The 17,616-nt window shown below is 39.6% G+C and overlaps 1 protein-coding gene across 1 annotated transcript in view; it reads right to left on the bottom strand.

Moving 5' to 3' along the window:
- ptprub (protein tyrosine phosphatase receptor type Ub) overlaps positions 1–17,616 on the bottom strand; it is a 153,360-nt gene that overhangs the window by 10,359 nt on the left and 125,385 nt on the right. The window contains exons 17-25 of the mRNA XM_079692435.1: positions 15,106–15,178; positions 14,926–15,002; positions 10,904–10,940; positions 9,921–10,018; positions 6,877–6,993; positions 5,912–6,066; positions 4,981–5,116; positions 4,226–4,375; positions 2,051–2,365 (exon numbers count right to left, since the gene is read on the bottom strand). Of these exons, the coding sequence (XP_079548561.1) occupies positions 2,051–2,365; positions 4,226–4,375; positions 4,981–5,116; positions 5,912–6,066; positions 6,877–6,993; positions 9,921–10,018; positions 10,904–10,940; positions 14,926–15,002; positions 15,106–15,178 (1,158 nt within the window). The remainder of the gene's footprint in view (positions 1–2,050; positions 2,366–4,225; positions 4,376–4,980; positions 5,117–5,911; positions 6,067–6,876; positions 6,994–9,920; positions 10,019–10,903; positions 10,941–14,925; positions 15,003–15,105; positions 15,179–17,616) is intronic.

Below are 17,616 nucleotides of genomic sequence, written 5' to 3'. Positions count from 1 at the left end.
ATCAGTGATTACATGTTAAGTGTTAGTACTCGTTTATTCTCCGGCAGTTGTCGCCCAGAAAAAAATCCTTTGCTCTCAAAACCTTGGATCATCAAAGAGCAAAGGGATTTAAAAAGCTGAAATGATGATATTAGGGAAAAGTCTAAAGTCTAAGGATAACGCAAAGGAAATGAAATTATACAGTTGGAGTATGGTGTGTGCCTGCTCCTACTTAAAATAAAAGATGAAACCGTCGTGTTAATGAGCGGGGAGAAGCAGCAAGAGGAGGGAGAAATGTAACATTCTTTGCTTTCTTGTAACAAGAAAGGTGCAGAGTACTGCTGTGCCACGTGTGAACTGTTTAGCAGAGTTTATAGCGATGTCTTGGTGAGAACAAGATAAGATGGTGATAACAATATTCAAGCAATACAAACATTAACTGCATTACACTGAAAGAAAGTATGAAAAACATTACAAGCAGAGTAAAAGAAAAATAACATTTTAAAGGGGTTAGCTATAATTTATTTCTGTTTATTTGTATATTACTAGACTAGGGTGTTCTAAAAGCATGAATGAAAAAAGGCAACACAGAAACTCTAAATTAATACATTTAATGAGCAAATCATACTCATTGATTCAAGATTTAATATAATGTATTAGTATCACAGTTGCAAAGCCTTTCAAAGCACTTAAACTCATGTTGAGAGGCAATTCATAAAAAAAAACATCTTTCAGTAAAATTCTCCAGGGCCAAATAGCAATGAATTACTGTTAAATGTCTACCTTTTAGCAGATTTCTCTACCCAGTGAATATTCAGATGAATAAAGTCAGAAAGAACATATCCAGTTTTTTGGATAAAATAAGTTAAATAGTGGGTAACTTCGCAGCAGCTGTTTGGTGGTTCTTTTTGTCAAAATCGTTTTTTCAATCAGACTTATATTAAATCAAGTTATGTTTTTGTCAAACACACCGATTCAAAATTGGCAATAAATATACAAATATATTCACTTTGGTGATTTAATTAATCAAGTGAATTCTGTTTTCACCACAATCTAAGGTGGACCTTGGACGAAATAGTATTCATAATTAAAAGTAAGCAGCTGCTTTCCGAGGCTGTGATACAATGTATTACATATTTCACAAGCTTAATTTTGAAAGTCCTACTAGGCAAGGCTTGTAAGTTTAGCCTTTACTCCTAAAAAACAAAAATCTAGATTTGCATAAGCCACTTTTCTTCTTTGGCTTTTGGCTTGTGGACTTATTAATTATAAAGGTGTTAATACAAGGTAAAATGAAATGTTTGCTGAAAGTATAGCTTCATTTGCTCAACAGTTTGCTCGCAAACTCTTGATAAAAAAAACCCTAATATGATACTATACTTCTAAGCCTATAGGATTAAATGCTGACTTTTAAAGCAATTGTCTGATAAGCACCTGATTATCTACTATAGCCTTATTTATCATTATAAGCATTGCCCTTAGAGATCCACCCACCTTTAATTACCAAAAGAGTTCTGTTTAACAAAGGCTTAACCGACTTTAAAATCTCATCTTTTGGTTATTTGTTCCAAGCGATTGGTTTTGTTTTTAATTGAATATGAAACTTGATTCACGTGCTGTGCTCTAACTCATTATAATATCCATTATAGTCTTAAAGAAAGATCAGGGAACAGCAGATGAAGACATATGCTCATGAGAAAAAGTGGAACACCAACGAAGAAAAAAAAACGGATATGTGGCTGGAGGGTGCAAGCCTATTCTTCAGAGATGTATCTTGAGAAGGGGAAGGGAAGACTGGGGCGGGTCTTATCTAGTCATGCCTTGAGATCAATGTGGTCAGGGATCAAAGCCCAACAAAATGGCATGAAGGAACTAATCCTAAGCACATTACAGACACTTTATTATGAGTAAAGGTGGCCTATTCTTGGGAGAGTCTGAAGTAAAGTTCAGATAACTAAAGATTGAAACCAAAACCTCTTGTCGGGTGAACTCAAACCTTTTTCTATGCCTATTTTCCTGTATAGTGTCAACAAATCGATGGCAATAAAGCAGTATAACACTTTGACCTTACCCAGGCAGAGTTTGACTGGTTGAGTTGGTTGAGCATGACCACTGCCGTGCAGCCGTAGTCGAAGACCAGCCTCCAAAAGTCCGCTGTGGTCCCGGGCAGAGGGTGAGGGGTCACAATGAACGCAGCCTGCCGATGGAAGCTGTCAGCGAGAGCAGCGTTGATGTAATTGTTGCTCTCCCCTTCAGTCGTAACCAAGAAGGCCAGGGCGCGATCAGGCGGCAGGACATCCATGCTGCGATTCTTCTCTCGGTTTCTGGGCAACAGAGCAATGCTGCACTCTTCCACATCCAGGTGGGGAGTCACAGAGTTGAGCGTCTGCAAATGGAAACATTTAAGAGGTGAGACGAGAGCGACAGGAGTATGAAATTAAATTGAAGAGAGAATTAAAAGGATGGAGACACTGCAGAGGATTCAAATATGTTAGGGAGGAGGAGTAGGAGGAAGAAAATAAATGAATCAGACAGAAGGAGGGAGGACTGGGACGCAGAGAATGAAGAATCCAATAATGTTAATTGAAAGAATCGTAATACTATGAACATCACGTTGACAAACTGATTCAAAAGAACGAAAGATAAATTAGGCCGACTGTGTTCTAAAAGGAAATGTAATGAATAAAAAAAAGAAAAAGAAAGCCTCAAAGGGAAATATTGCATACCAATTTTCTTTGATGAACTCTCTGTTCATTTAGCCTTAATTACATTAGACAACGGGATAAAAACATTTGGATCATAAACACACAGCATCAATAATAGATCCGTGACTTGCTGATGTCAGTACTACCGGTCGGCTGTTTGCAGCCGGCAGGATGACAGAGTAAAAGACAAACACAGAGCTCATTGGGCGGTGGAGAGGCTTTCAAAAACAATATCAGACGGGTAGGTTTACAAGATCAAAGTGTGGGCATGTTCCATTTCCCTTTGTGAAGAACCAAGCGTTTGTAATCAGAGAGATGCTCCACCTACATCACAATTCCCTAACTCTTAGTAATACATAGATCGTGATTCCTATGTGGAGAATAAGGATAAATCCATATTCAATTAAAGAATGGACCCTTTTCCAGTATTACTTTGAAATGCTAAACCTGGAATCAATGCGGCTGCTATTTGAGCTGTGCAGCGACATGGAGGGGCGTTTAGGGGGTGGGGGGGCAGCATGTACAGCATGTGGGAACACAGCTGGCTCTTTTCTCTCCTAATCAACATCTAATACAATGTTCTAACACCACATTCCTACCAACCAGGCAGAGGATTTCGCAAAATCAAAAGTAAAAGTAAACCAACAACATCGTCTGCACAAATCCACACACACATTTATGAGTGTATATACTGTATGAGACACAAAAACACACACATGCACAATCACACAAAAACACATCCATCTATTAGCCCCTTACTTTCTGCACTCTGTTGATTTTCAAATGTCTGCTGTAAGTGCATTTCCACAGCACAGAGGATTTACTCATCGTCTATAGTTTATGTAACTGTCTGAGGACAAATAATACTGTACTGTACATAGCAGAATAAATGGAAAGTAGATACACAAATATAATACTCTCCGGGTTACAATTGATTGTAAAAGTATACATTTTATCATAAATGGTGTAACCTTAATATGAAAACCATCCGCTTAACAACATTACGTTAATATTACTTTTACAATATTATTGTTACTGGTACTAGCAGTAGAAGTGCAGGTTAAAGGAAAAAATCATGAAATTATTCATCTCTGCTCTCATTAGGAATATTGTATTAGTATTAGTACTACAGAATACTAAAGTAGTATTAGTACTCCAGTCATACGAACATTATATTGTTGTTAAAGTTCTAGAAGAATGAAATAAGTATGACATCATTTGGTTGATGCTGTGTGTGGGCTGTGTTATTCAGAGTACCTGGTTTTATGTTTTTTACTGCATTTTGAAGAGGGACAATTACAACATTTACAAACATTATCATATCACCAGATCTCACTTTACTTAGGTCAAACGTAACTTTAGTATCACAATTTAAAAAAATCCGAAAAAAAGAAGGGGAAAAATGAACATAACAAAACCAAACAACATCATAAAGAACAACTTAAAAGAGGGAGTGGGAGGATGTGAAATGGTTTCATATTCTAACAAAACAAATATCTGCCTAGGAAGTTGACCGAGAACATGTCGAGGTAATGACTTACCTGAAACTCCTCCCGTAGTTGAGAGGAATTACTCTGGGAATCGACTCGCAGCATCTCTTTGTAAGTAACCGCAAACTCATTTACCAAAATGGCCGTCTCCCCGCACAGACAGGCTTCCAAAATAGCATCATGGATGAAGATGTACTGCTCCTGAAAGGACAACAGGTAACATCATTTAGTGCTGTGCTTGTGCATGTATTTACTTTAGGTGCTGTCTGATAACACATAAGAGAGTTTTGTGTGTTGCTGACAGGTGAACAAACATTACCATAGAGGTGAGTTGAGAAGGAAACCGATGTGAGAAAATAATCAAACAATACGACTAATGGCAGAGATTGTTCATAACCTGGTTCTGAATTAACCATGTACAACACATGTGATGTGCATTTAATTAGAGGACCCCTGTAAATTAATACAAATGTAATAAACAAGTCAATTTCAAATTTACATAATAAGAGGTTACTATGCAAATGATCAGCACATCTAGAGAACGGCACGTGCCTACGCAGCACACTGAGAGACAATGTGAGTCTTTTCTCTACAACTATTGCAATGACCTTTACATTAATCCCAGAGGGGGAGTCTGATAATGCACCCAACGCTAATGTTTAAAAACCTGACTCTCCGGAAGTTTTCCATTGGAGAACACGCTGCAATACTATGACCAGTGAAGCAAATGTATGCAAGAACATCTTTAATATTTGACTTGAGTTTCAATGTGAATGGGTTTTATTTCGCTATGCTCTTGACCTGACCTCTGTCTGGATCATGTTGATGCGTCTGGAGCAGAGGGTTTTGACACAGTTGTAGATATCCACCACGCCTTCACACTCGGCCATGTCCAACATGACGTCCAGCACGATGTAGCAGCCGGTGCGGCCCGCCCCCACGCTGCACACAGGGGACATCTTTCATGAGGCACCATGTACAATCATGAAGCAATATATCCTCAGACTTTTGAGTGAGTGATATTGTTGTTAGAATGTTTTTAAAAGATACAATAGCCCTCCTCAGGAGCACAACAGGATTTAAAGGAAAATGGGAACATTTAGCAAGACAGCTATAACATTTGCTAAGCTAAAACTAGCAAATGGGGCAATACCATGCTAGCTAGGTAGAAGGGGGTTTGGGGGTGATGCAATCCCTCTCGTTAGTAAAATGACCTGAATGCATCCCCCGTCCCCCGTGTTAAAAATGTACCAATCATTTACAAAACGTTATGCTTTGGCTTTCTTTCACTCTGGTAGTGGAAGATTCGCTAGGCCAAAACTGACAATTCAGTGAAAGTAGGCCTACAGTACATCTGAATATCTCTATCCAATGTCTTAGGTTTTATTTATTTTTTACTCAGGATTACATTTGATCTCTGGAAATAAGGTATTTTAACATAAAAGACAAGATACCTGGGCCCGTATTTCAGTTTCTGTTTCAATACTTGTTTCACAGGACAACTAACCTAGCTAGCAAGGCTACCAAAGATTAGCCTGACAAAGTTGCTGGCTGCCTCCATCGATCACGTTCCATCATTCTGAACATCATAGCGTGCTCTGAGCCTCCCAAAGAAGAAGAATATCTTCTACTAATACTAATAGTCATATTCTGAAACATGAATTGTGATAAAATTTACAACCTTTAGTTTAGTTTTATGACACTACAGGATACAGCTGCTGCTAAGTGTCACTTTACCTGCAGTGGACCACCACAGGGCCGGCGTCAGGAGGCGTAGAGGCTTTCACTCTCCGTATAAAGGCCAACAGTCCGGTGGCATGATAGGGCACTCCGTGCTCCGGCCAGGATGTGAAGTGGAACTGACGCACCTCATGCTTGGTTGAGTATCCTCTCTGTCAACAGCAACACAGTGAGCATTAGCATTACATGTAAACACCACATTTACATGGCTTGCACATTAACCATAGTAGCCTGCAGGCCCTAATTTCATCCAAGACGTGCTCCCATCAATTTAGAGACATTCCCCCTCTGAGATGGATATGTTAGAAAATGTGTTTCATTGTGAGGACAACCAGGACATTATTTACATGAGGTGTTAGGCCTCTGGGCATAACATGCTAGTAGCAGCTGCAGTGTGACAGACACGCAGAAGGAATTACTGAAGCTCTCGGAGCTCATGGAGGGCTGTGAGTTTTCTCCCCTCTACTGGGAGGCTGCTGCAGTCACACAGCAATTTCTTCCGCTGTACAGAGATGACAAAGTAAAGCGGGGCAAAGCAAAGATTTGTCGAAGACAGAATTCCAAAAAAAGAAAGGAATAGAGCTATGAAAAACAAGCTGTCACCAGCTCCCCAATTCGTGCCGATTTGAATAAGCAGTAGCGTGTGCCCATGGAGAGCAAATGTGACAGTTTGATGATAATTCTGTGTTTGTGCCACTGTCAATCCAGCGTCGCTCTGAGCCCCTCCAATGATAGATCCCCCAGGAGATTGACAGGATGGAGTCCATCAGGGACACAAAGACGGCAGGGGCATCCTCATAGCTACTGGTGTTAATTCCTCCCAATTTAATATGTGGCCTCAAACCCATCTGCAGTAAATCCTGTCAAGTACCTAATCCCCTCTATCAATGTTCTACTTCTAGGCCTACTTCTAAGAATATAACAAGTACTAATACATGGAAAGGAGGGTTACATAAACTTACCCTCTCCAAGGCAAAGGTGCGAACTGTGTATTCAGCCAGTGTCTCCGTCTTAAGAAGGGTGATTTTGATGTCACCATACATCTCGCTGTCATCAGGCCAGTATTTAGAGCATTTCACCTGTTTTAAAATAGGGAAACCATCGTGTTAAATCCTAATGTTAAAATTCCTGAAAAATGCACCTGCTGAAAAAAGGTGTGACATAAATGTATCTGTTTGATCGTGTTTTTAAAAGATTGAATATCAACATTTTCTTTCTCCAGTTCAAAGCAAAAAACTATCGACTGGTTCAACCCTTTACACTGTATACAGTATATGTCTGTGATGTTTCGCTTAGTTAGAAAAGTTTTACACGCGCTAGTTTTTGATCATAAATAATATCGTCATAGCAAATGCATGTGTACAGCTCTCCACATTTACAACAGCGGTGTATAAGTGAATTGCATTCTGCAATTGCCAAAATACAATTTCCTGCCTAATTTGAGGATAAACTGAACTAAAACGGTCTATACAGTTGGCTGTAAAACATCCATCCTTAAGCAAAATCCGCTTTTTCTTATTCATCCTTTGGGAGACAATGTGATCCAGTGCTTCCTCAATTCATCCATTTGAGTCCTAAAGGGCCCCAATTTTCCTAAAACGTCTCCCTCTTAAGGAGCAATTCCTTTGAATCTACCCTTCTCTTTGAAAAAGATGCCTCAAATACAGTGGTGGTGCCAGAGTATTTTTGTTGGGTAATGTATGGTAGGGCTAACCCATACAGTGGTGGGGCTCAAGTCAGTATTTGCAATGTAATTACATACACGCTATATCGCCCCCCTTGACAGTGAAACGCCACACGTGAGGTTTAGATTATTTCCCTGTCTCAATCAAAATGGAACTGTATGAAATAAAACGGCACATTTGTCTTGTAGTAAATAAAAAGGGATCACTGTGAACGTGACGTATGATAGTTCACGTTGAAGATCCAATGGGGATACTGAATGGCGGTTCCGACTGATCTCATCAGTAAGGCATGACGCAGACCCAACGTTTCGTTGCTCTGATTGGCTGTAGGTCTGACTCTATTCAAATTGCATTCGGAGGCATTTTGATCTGACCGCGGCCGCGCTGATATTATAACGCCAGAGAATGTCCACACCTTTAGTGTATAAAACTCCCCCACTACTTAGACTATTCCTTGCACCCCTCTTCTAGAATTTCCGAATGGTCTCAACCATATTGCATCAGTAAAATGCACTTGTTCCGTAACAGCAGGATCAGTTTGTGTGTTGTGGACACGACCCGTATATTTTCGCAAGCCGTGTTCTCAACATTTAGCATTTTGCTTATTATTTAATTTAATTTGCTTACTTTAACATAATTTGTCATGTTGGGGCTAAGGTGGGGCTATGCCATATATTGGTATGGCTGTAGCCTACCCCAGCCATACCCTGGCGCCGCCACTGCTCAAATATTGTCATGTATCTAAAAAGGAAGATACCAGCTGAATTTCTTCAATGATATTTGATTCCAATCCACTCTCTTAGTTAGGACGGAGCATCATTAGTGAGAACAATGTCAATTTACGTAAATAGCGTTATTATATCATTAATATCACCACTGCCACTGCAAGGTGACGTTTGAAGAAATCGCACAAGATATCATCTTTGCTTATGAGAGTGCAAAAAGCAACAAATTACAGGTTTGAGATGGGCTTTATTTTAGAAAACTTTACTTAGTCTACTTTTTGAATTCAGGTGTCCTTACCACTATATCTGAAATGTAAACATTGAAATAAGCATTGAGCATTCAATCGACCAAACATTTTGTTTTATAATTTCACGGCACAAAGGTAATCTATTAACCGAGTCATTATAATTCTTATGTAAGTGATCATTATAATTAAATATTTTGCACTTCAATTTTTCCTTTGTTTATGTGAAATGTATTTAGTGACACGTCGAACAGTGGCGTAACAAGGTTGTGATTGGCCGCGGTGCAAATATTGTTTTGGCCGCTCTTGTGCTTTGGTTTGCTGTACATTATAAATGCAAGCTATTAAATGTTGTCACATGACATGAAAGGGAGCAAGGTCACACAGACCACTCGTCATTTTTCGACTGTTTCCAGATTTGTTGGTATGGAGAACGAAATCACATGTGGGTTTGACTGCTGGAAAAGCAGTGCAATTTTAACAATCCACTTAGTAATACATTTGTCTCTGGGGCTGAACAGGAACGGGTACTTATATACAGAATTATATACAACAGGTATTTATGTGAGGGTAGTGAAAACAGCCCTACAGTGAAGCCGTGAAACCTGTGTAGTCATGCAGTGTATACAAGGACAGCAGATATGTGGCTGAGACATTTTAGGCTCATAAATATTTCATAGCATATTTTATGGACTCCATTATCACTTTAGTCATCATGAAAATCATCATAATACCATGACCTTTAAAAACAGACAAATAAAAGATAATAATAATGTGGCAAATTCTGTGGAATACATGTGCTCACAGAAATGTGTGTATACTTGCTTGGTTTTCAATTGCCACAAAGAGAATTTGATACAGAAAGTAAAAGGACTCCTTTGACATGTTGGTAAATATGCTTTTACACTTTCTTGCCGAGGGTTAGTCGAGAAGATTGTTACCACAGTCAGGGCATAAAGAATCTATAGCATGAAGATTGCGAGCATGGGAATGTTCAATAAGGGTGCTGATAGGTAGGTTGTATTGCTGTAACTTTGCTCAGCCTTTGTGCTTAGCTAACTGACTGCTATTGATCTTCTCGTCTAACTTTCAGCAAAAAAAGCCAATTTCCCCAACAATGTTCAACTATTCCTGCCTGTGATTTCACATAAATGCAGGGTATCTTTGTCAAAATGAACAGCTCTCAGGCTGCACTTTGCATGCAGAGCAAGCTCCTGTGAGATCTATACTTATCACACACATAAAAGCCTTTAGAATAGAAACCAAAATGTTCCTTTATGGTGGATGTGGGGTGTTTATGTGCAGAGGGTGGTGACAGGAGGGGAAGAAGTGGGGAGTGCACATCACTTACCCTGCCAACCTCCACCAGCTTAGTGATCATGACGATGCTGAAACAATTTTCCTGCCACACCATCCGCCAAAAATCATAGAGAGTCTCCTGCTTGGGTCCTGGTGGGATGTGGGAAGAAATAAGTCAAAGACAAACATGGCAGCATGAAAGCACGCTCTGCTCAATATGGGAGTTCTCGATTCTGTTGTGACATTTAATTTAATTTCGACCTAAGTGTCCTTGCTCAGACAGCGGGGTACTGATCTCTCAAGATTGTGCTGTCAATAAAGTGATTGGGAATTCCAGACAGTAAGTGAAGGGGTGATGGGTGACAAAGAACAGCAGTAGCTGATGATGGAGGCCCACGGGACCATCAGTCACCCATTGTCATCTGAGGAGGAGACATTTAGGAAGGGAAATACAACTTAAAAACGAGGATCACGTAGAAAAGAAATGCTCAGAGAGACAAAAACACTGCTGACATATTTTTTTCTTTCTCACGGGTTTCATCTCTCTGTCTCTCTATCGGGGGGAAGGGGAGGTGTGTTTGCAAGATAAGCGGATGAGCAGACCTTGGGTGACTTTGTGACGGTAGCTCCCTGGAAACTGACACACTTTGGGAAAACGACGGTGGGATATTTTCTAATAGAGTCCGACTGTCCATCAGTAGCGATTTTATATTTGAGCGATAGAGGGTGAATGAAAGGACCTCTCCCCGACAATGAACACGCTGCTCCACATGTCTTAGAGATTGAGGAGCTGTTATTAATGTGTTTTATTATTCATGTCTTCTCATGATTGATTCAGGGACATCACTAGCACAGCCTTCACAGGTCGGGAGTCACGCCATCACCTTTGGATTTTCTATAGAGATGAGTTAAGGCAAGATACTTTGCAAGAGTGGGCTCATTGGTTAGATCATCTCCCATTTATCCTATGGAATTGTTCTTCATCCACACAATTGCACAATAAACACACACTATAGCCTTGCCAAGAAAACTCACCCTGAGTGGCGATGAAGTGATTGGATCGATGGTAGCCCTGAAAGAGAGAAGAGGGATGACATGCTGAGTAAGCCATCTGTGCCCCAGGCACTGCGGTACAGGAGGGTGTCTTTCTGTCTCACCCTTTCCTTTCCTCTGCATTCTGCTCTCCTTCTGACCTACTGTAACTCTGAATCCAGTTAACTGTCCAGCACTGTTTGACCTAATGCTGACCTCTGACCATGTGTTTGACCTCACAGTCTCCACAGAGAATTCAGAGTTGTTGAGTCAACACATGGGTTTTTAATACATCTTGGCTAAAAGTTGATAGATCTCTGGCACTTCAAACTAAAAGTCAGGCTAGCTGACTAAACAAAAAGTGTGTCCCTGTGACAGTTTAATAAAGATTTAATAAATAAACTTAAGGTGCACACACACTTCAATTTCAGGTGTCCCGATAAAAATAAAGATGTTGTATTGAAGGTGTGATTTGTAAAGTTTCTGAGATGATAAATTAAATGAATACAAACGGTTTCTACCAACAAAAAGTTATTTTTGAATTCTTCTCAGAAGACATGAGAATATCATACACAGGGTTCACATAAATGCATGATATCATCACAAACATAAACAGTTTTCCAGACAAAAATCAAATACATACAGTGAAGTACTCTGGGATACTTTATATCAAAGGATATGACGCCCTTTGATATAGATGACAGACATTTTCATACCGTGAATAGGGGGTGAATATGAATGAACATTGAGATGTCACCTGAGCACCTTTCAAGCATTAGCACTTTAAAGACAACCAGTGTGTTTAAAGGAAGTCCTGAAAATAAGCACTGCCTATCTAACCTTTCACAGTCAAGGAGACACCTGGCAATCTCAAAGACGCAGACACCGCTTAGACAACCACGTGGATGCTGTGGTTCACTGTCTGTTGTCGTTTTAAGAGGAGCAGCTGGGAGGATAGTTGACGCCCCATTTACCTTACATGACTCTGTAGTTGAAAAGCAGGTCGGGAATAATCTGAATGAACCCTCAAGTCCACCGGCTCTCATCAAATCAGCATGATGGGCACGATCCTTGTTGATATCAGTTTTCATTTTATTGCTGAGAGTCTCTTCCTAACATGGAGAGTTGCCAGCCTCGCTGATACATTAGCAAAACTGAATTTCATCCAGTCATGTAAGCAGGGACATGTTTGAAATGGAGATGGATGACCAGTGCTGTGAGGCCTGCTATCCACAATTCCTCCGGCCCCCCGACCGAACGCAATCAGCACAGCTACAGTACTACTCCTCCACTTAAGACAGTGGCCATGGCAAATATACTTCCAGAGTCATTGCCACTTATGAGAACTAAAAACCACAGGGTCCTCTTTGCGGAGAGGACACATCTCTTTGCGTTCATTTAAAATCATTAGCTAAAAGGGCATGTTTTCTTGGGTGGAGGTTGGGAAAGAGAGGGTTTGTCAAATGTGCACAAACCAGAACACACTGACCTTTGAGCATTTGTGGATAGAGGGTAGCCGAAAGAGAAGAGGGAAGTGAGAAGAGAAGAGGGGGAAGAGAGAGAAAAGAGAGCAATGGAAGGCAGCAGAACGAGCAGTGAAGTACTTACTTCCCTGTTAATCCGAATCTACAGGGTCCAAGGTCGAGAAGGTGGGGAAGGAGTAGAAAAAGAAGACATATAGGCTAGTTAATGAAATAAGCTTTTAGTAAGTAGGAGTTATGGTAAAAGACAGACTGGAAGAAGTGTGTGTGTGTTTTTGTGGTATAAGTACAGCAGGAATGTGCTTAATGAATAATAGACCATTTATTTTTAGTTAGAATTAATGAGGCCATGGTTTTTTTTGTTCACACTAATCTATGGGTTGCTTTTTTCCCAATTGAAAACATATTTGTCCCTTTACTATGAATTTGGGTTTGGAATTTCCTATTTAGATAAACTAGAAAAAAAGACTTTAATAAACAAAATCAGGGGAGCGTCACTTTCTCAATGAAATCTGCTGGGCCTGACTAATGAGTAACAATCACACTTAAAGGTGAATTCAATATTAATGGTGGCTTGCTCGAGACTATGATGAGATTTGATATAAAAAACATTGACAAACAACGATCACATTCGGGAACTTTGACAGCCGCACTGAAATGAGTGAAATCCCCTTTTATCAAAGAAATCCCAACCAATATGAAAAGCAAGACGATAAAATACTAAATGCAGGATTTAGTTTTTAACCTGTCAAAACAATAACTGTTCATTTAGGAGCTGATCACTTGTCGAAGAAGGTGAATTTGAAGCCTTTAAGTTAGTGAACATTTTTTCATTTTTTACAAAACTCAGCATCAGTATGAGACGTGCGTGTATTTGTCTTTATGTCTGAGTTTGTGTGTGTGTGTGTGTGTGTGTGTGTGTGTGTGTGTGTGTGTGTGTGTGTGTGTGTGTGTGTGTTTGCAAGTGTTTAATTGTGTAGACATGCTACACCTGTCAGAAAGACCCTGTTACTCTTGAGAAGCAGACGTTATGTAAATCAGCAACAGACATGTCGCACTGGACGGTTCTACATTTGCAAAAGGTTCAGGGAGCTTATGCAAAGTACCTCACCTCTTCAAGCAAACACTCACCACAGCCAAGCAAAGGCTCGGGTATTAAGTGACAGAGAAAATAGGTGAACTCTGTTTTGGAACTGCAATTTTCAGAGGGAGTAAAAACTTTTCCATTTAACCTCTGGTGAAATAATCACAGGCTGTACAAAATATGCTTTGCTGTGGCTAAGTAGATACCATCAGCTCAGTGGGTCAGCCTTGTCAGGGTGTAACATCAGTGACACTGACCCTGTAGTGGCTGCTGAGTGGTGTTTTCTCTCTAATGCCTGCACCTCTGTGCCCTAAACGCTAATGGAGACCCTCATAATAACTACAGTCCTGACAGCAGGCCACATTTTTAAAGCCCTCTCATTGTGATGAACTATCTAAAAGCATTTCCCGACTGGTTACTCTCTACAGAGAAATTAATGACAGGAAAAAGAAATTCCATAGCGTCAAGCCTTTATATGATATAATTGGCCATAAAGGATAAATCCACCTAAAATCAAGTCAAATTCAGTTCGTAATTTTCTCTTTCGCTAAAATAACTTTATTATATATTCTTTATAAAGACTTTGACAGAAACAGGATCTTTTCTCATCTTATCATCCTCAAACAGCACTGGGAGAACATGAGCATGCCTCAACTTTTCACCAAGTGCCATGTTTTCTTTATTCCCAATGAGAGGCGTGCAAAAATAAATCTTGCTTGATAAAGAAATCATATCAGACTTGCTTGACATGACATGACTCAAAGGAATAGCAACACCTGAGGGCTGTGACAACGAATTCACAGGGGACCCAAAATACTAGTTTCTATCTACAAGTATATCTGTACTATTGTATCACTTTTTTCAAAATCTGTGCCGATTTCTTTCCTCAATAACTCCACTAATCTGAACGCGCACTTATGCTTTCTGAATAGACACAGCCTCCTCTAGTTTTTCATGAATGGGAACACGTATGAATGACACTGTGCGAGACACGTTAGCAACATATACAAGTTTTTCAAAATGATCAGTTAGCATGTTACTGTGGCACTGCATGTTTGGCAGACAGTTAAGGTGAACAGTGGAAAGGATCACTTCCTCCCGGCGGCCCATCCGGAGATTGAATAACATCAATCATGTCTATTCAATTTAGGGGGGATTTTGTGGCATCTTACAGAAAGGTTCATTTCCTCCACAAGGCATTAAATGCACTCGGTTTTAATAAAAGCGATAGCCGAGTCAGGTATTCTCCGTAGCAACTCATAACCATGGCAGCTGGTAAAACATCGCTAGAAGGGCCTTTGATTGGATGAAAGCTTCCAGGTGAAAGTGGGCCAGCAGACTGGTGAGCTTACAGCAATGAGAGAGATGGACTGTGGCTTTGCAGGGTGTGAGAGATAGAGACTCAGCAGACTATTTGTATCCCATGTCGAACAGAGGCAGAAAAACAGGATTACACTTACATCAATGTAGTTAGCGTTAATGTAGTCTGAGTTGGGGTCTCCCAGGAGAGGGTGAAGCTTGACTCTGTGGCGGTCATCTGAGACGGATTAGAATTAAATAGCAAAGCACATTTAAAATACAACGATTCCACAATGGCTTTTTTTTTAATATACTAAATAAAATGTGTTCTGATGACTTACATCCTGACAGTGTGTCATGCCTCCCTTTGGTTTTGTCCTTCTTCTTTGTGCAGTCCCATCCATCAAAGAAGCTCTACAGAGATAAAGAAACAACATAGATGCATTTCAGGGAAAGGGCTTCTCCATATTTACAATTCATATAGTTTAGATTTAAATTTTAACGATAATCAAAGCTCCAGCACTTTCTTTGTTTTATCTGTAAATATTTTCATATCAGCATTAAAAATGACAAATAAGACCAAGAGGTATTGTGTCCTACAGAGGTTTCTTGGTTTATCCAAGAAACGTGATCAAATAAATGTGCGAGTCAGTCATCAAACTGTTTTTGTCTCATTCAAAAGTTATGGACATACATTTATTATGTTTAATATAAACCCAATGGCTTTTTAATACTGGGTTAATATTTGCTGTACAACATCAGTGACAAGTGACACTTAACTGAAAACTCTTAATTAAATGCTGCTTTTCCATGGATTAAGTTATGTTTTTAAATGTAACTTGAGCACTTCTTCAAGAATGATATGTATCTAAAATGTTTATTTTTTAACTTATTTCTATCTCTTTTATGAATTGTCTTTTTGAAGTTTTCTTTGTCTTTTTTCTTTTGCCAATGTAAAGCACTTTAAATTGCCTTTGAGTCTGAAATGTGCGATACAAATAAATTAACCTCAACCTTAAATCCATAGAAGTAATCCCAGGACTCCATGTTATCACAGAAGAGGCTCATGGAGTTAATGGAAGTTTCATAATGCACAAATTGACCAAAGAGCCATCATCCAATCATCCAATCATGGCTTAGCTAATCGTATCTAAGTGCAGCAGGTCTGTCAAACTCTGGAAACTGGAAATAGGTTTGTTGCCATGTGCGTTTTTACATACAAGGGATTTGCCTTGATATTTTGGGATGTAATAGTCACAATAAGCATAATAAGAGAAAAAAAGTACATACTGCAAAAGCCAAGAATCATAAACATATAATAAAAACGTACATAAACATGAATCTTTTTTGGCAGTATCAAGATATTTAAAACTGCTTTTATGGGGTTTTCAACAGAATAATTCAGCTGCAAAGAAAAACGAATCAGATGGAGGTGGCTGGCTGGAAATGAGAAGCCTGCTTATGTCTGTCTTTATCCAAAATCACGACTTATTGAACAAGAACTCACAGACAAGGAACTGCCTCTTTAGTATAGTAAATTGCCTTTGTGCAGTGTGGGAAGAGAACAATACAAAAACAGAGGTTAGCCTCTTACATTAGGTATGACTTGCTGCAAAACGAGAAGACATGTTGTTGAAGAGTACAGCTCTGTAACTCACTGAATGTTTCTATATACAGCTTGTGAATCACTGTATGGTGAGAAGACCAGTAATTGGAGAAAAAGAAGGAAGACTGTCACTTGCTTAGTGGATGGCTGCTCAGTTATATTATAGCATATCATACTCAGCAACACCTCTCCTCATTCCCTATCATCCACCTGTCTGCATGGATGCACCAGCAAATGCTTACTCTCACACGTCATCGTAAGCCACTTTTGATCGTCTGTTGTGGGCTAAATTAAGTCTGCAAACAGCCCCTTCAGATGTATGAAAAACACACACGCACACACACAGCCAAACCAGTCTACCCCCTGTGATTTTCAGCCACTAGGGGAATCTGGTGAAACTCTGCCCAAGTATGCATGCTGAGCAGGGGATTACTGCTGTTCTCCCCACAGAGAGCAAGAACCAGCCAAAGCCTTCCTGGGATTACACCATCCTCCACACTTTTTTCTCCTCTTTCTATGCAGGGGCCCTCTCTCGGGGTATGTCTCTCTTTTTCTCAACCTTTCTCTACCTTTCCTGATAACTTCTCTCCACATTTCTCCCTTGCTTATTTTTTAACAGCAGACCTCTGAGCTGTCTTTTTTCTCTTTTCATGTCCATATAGGAGAGAGGAGCAGGTAGAGAAAGAAAAAACAGGAAAAAAAAAGTGACAGGGGAGTGAAGGGAAAACAACACAGACCCGAGGAAAATGTATTAGAAAACCCTCATTGGCAGGAATCGGTGGTGTGGGTTGGTTAAGAGGATTATATACAGTGAGGAAAATTAGATGAAAGAAATAATTACACTCAAGTACAGACGTGAACTTCTGACATTATAACACTTTAAAGCACTTTTTTTAACATCTTGATGTGACATCAACATCCCACTTGATTTTCTTTCATTTCACTCAATAACTGTTATGTCACCTCTAATTTTTTCACCCACACAATTTTTTAAATGCCAAAACCGGGGATGAGATTCGTAATCCCACTACATTCAGTCAAAATCCAATCAGATGTGATACAATTGGGATATTGGATGTCAAAAAAATAAACAAGCCTGATTCATGCTGCCGAAATGGTATGAATGTTGAATAAGGTAACTGTTGTTTTTAAATAAGCACAGTAATAATTCAGTAGTCTCTGGTGTAACTAAACTTTGAATCAATAATAATCCTTGCTAACCTCAGCCTCGGGGTATAAAGTAGAA

The sequence above is a fragment of the Notothenia rossii genome (assembly GCF_949606895.1).
Source record: "Notothenia rossii genome assembly, chromosome: 7".
NCBI lineage: Eukaryota > Metazoa > Chordata > Actinopteri > Perciformes > Nototheniidae > Notothenia > Notothenia rossii.
Note: the sequence above shows the minus strand (reverse complement) of the source record. Positions and strands in the feature narration are given on the sequence as shown.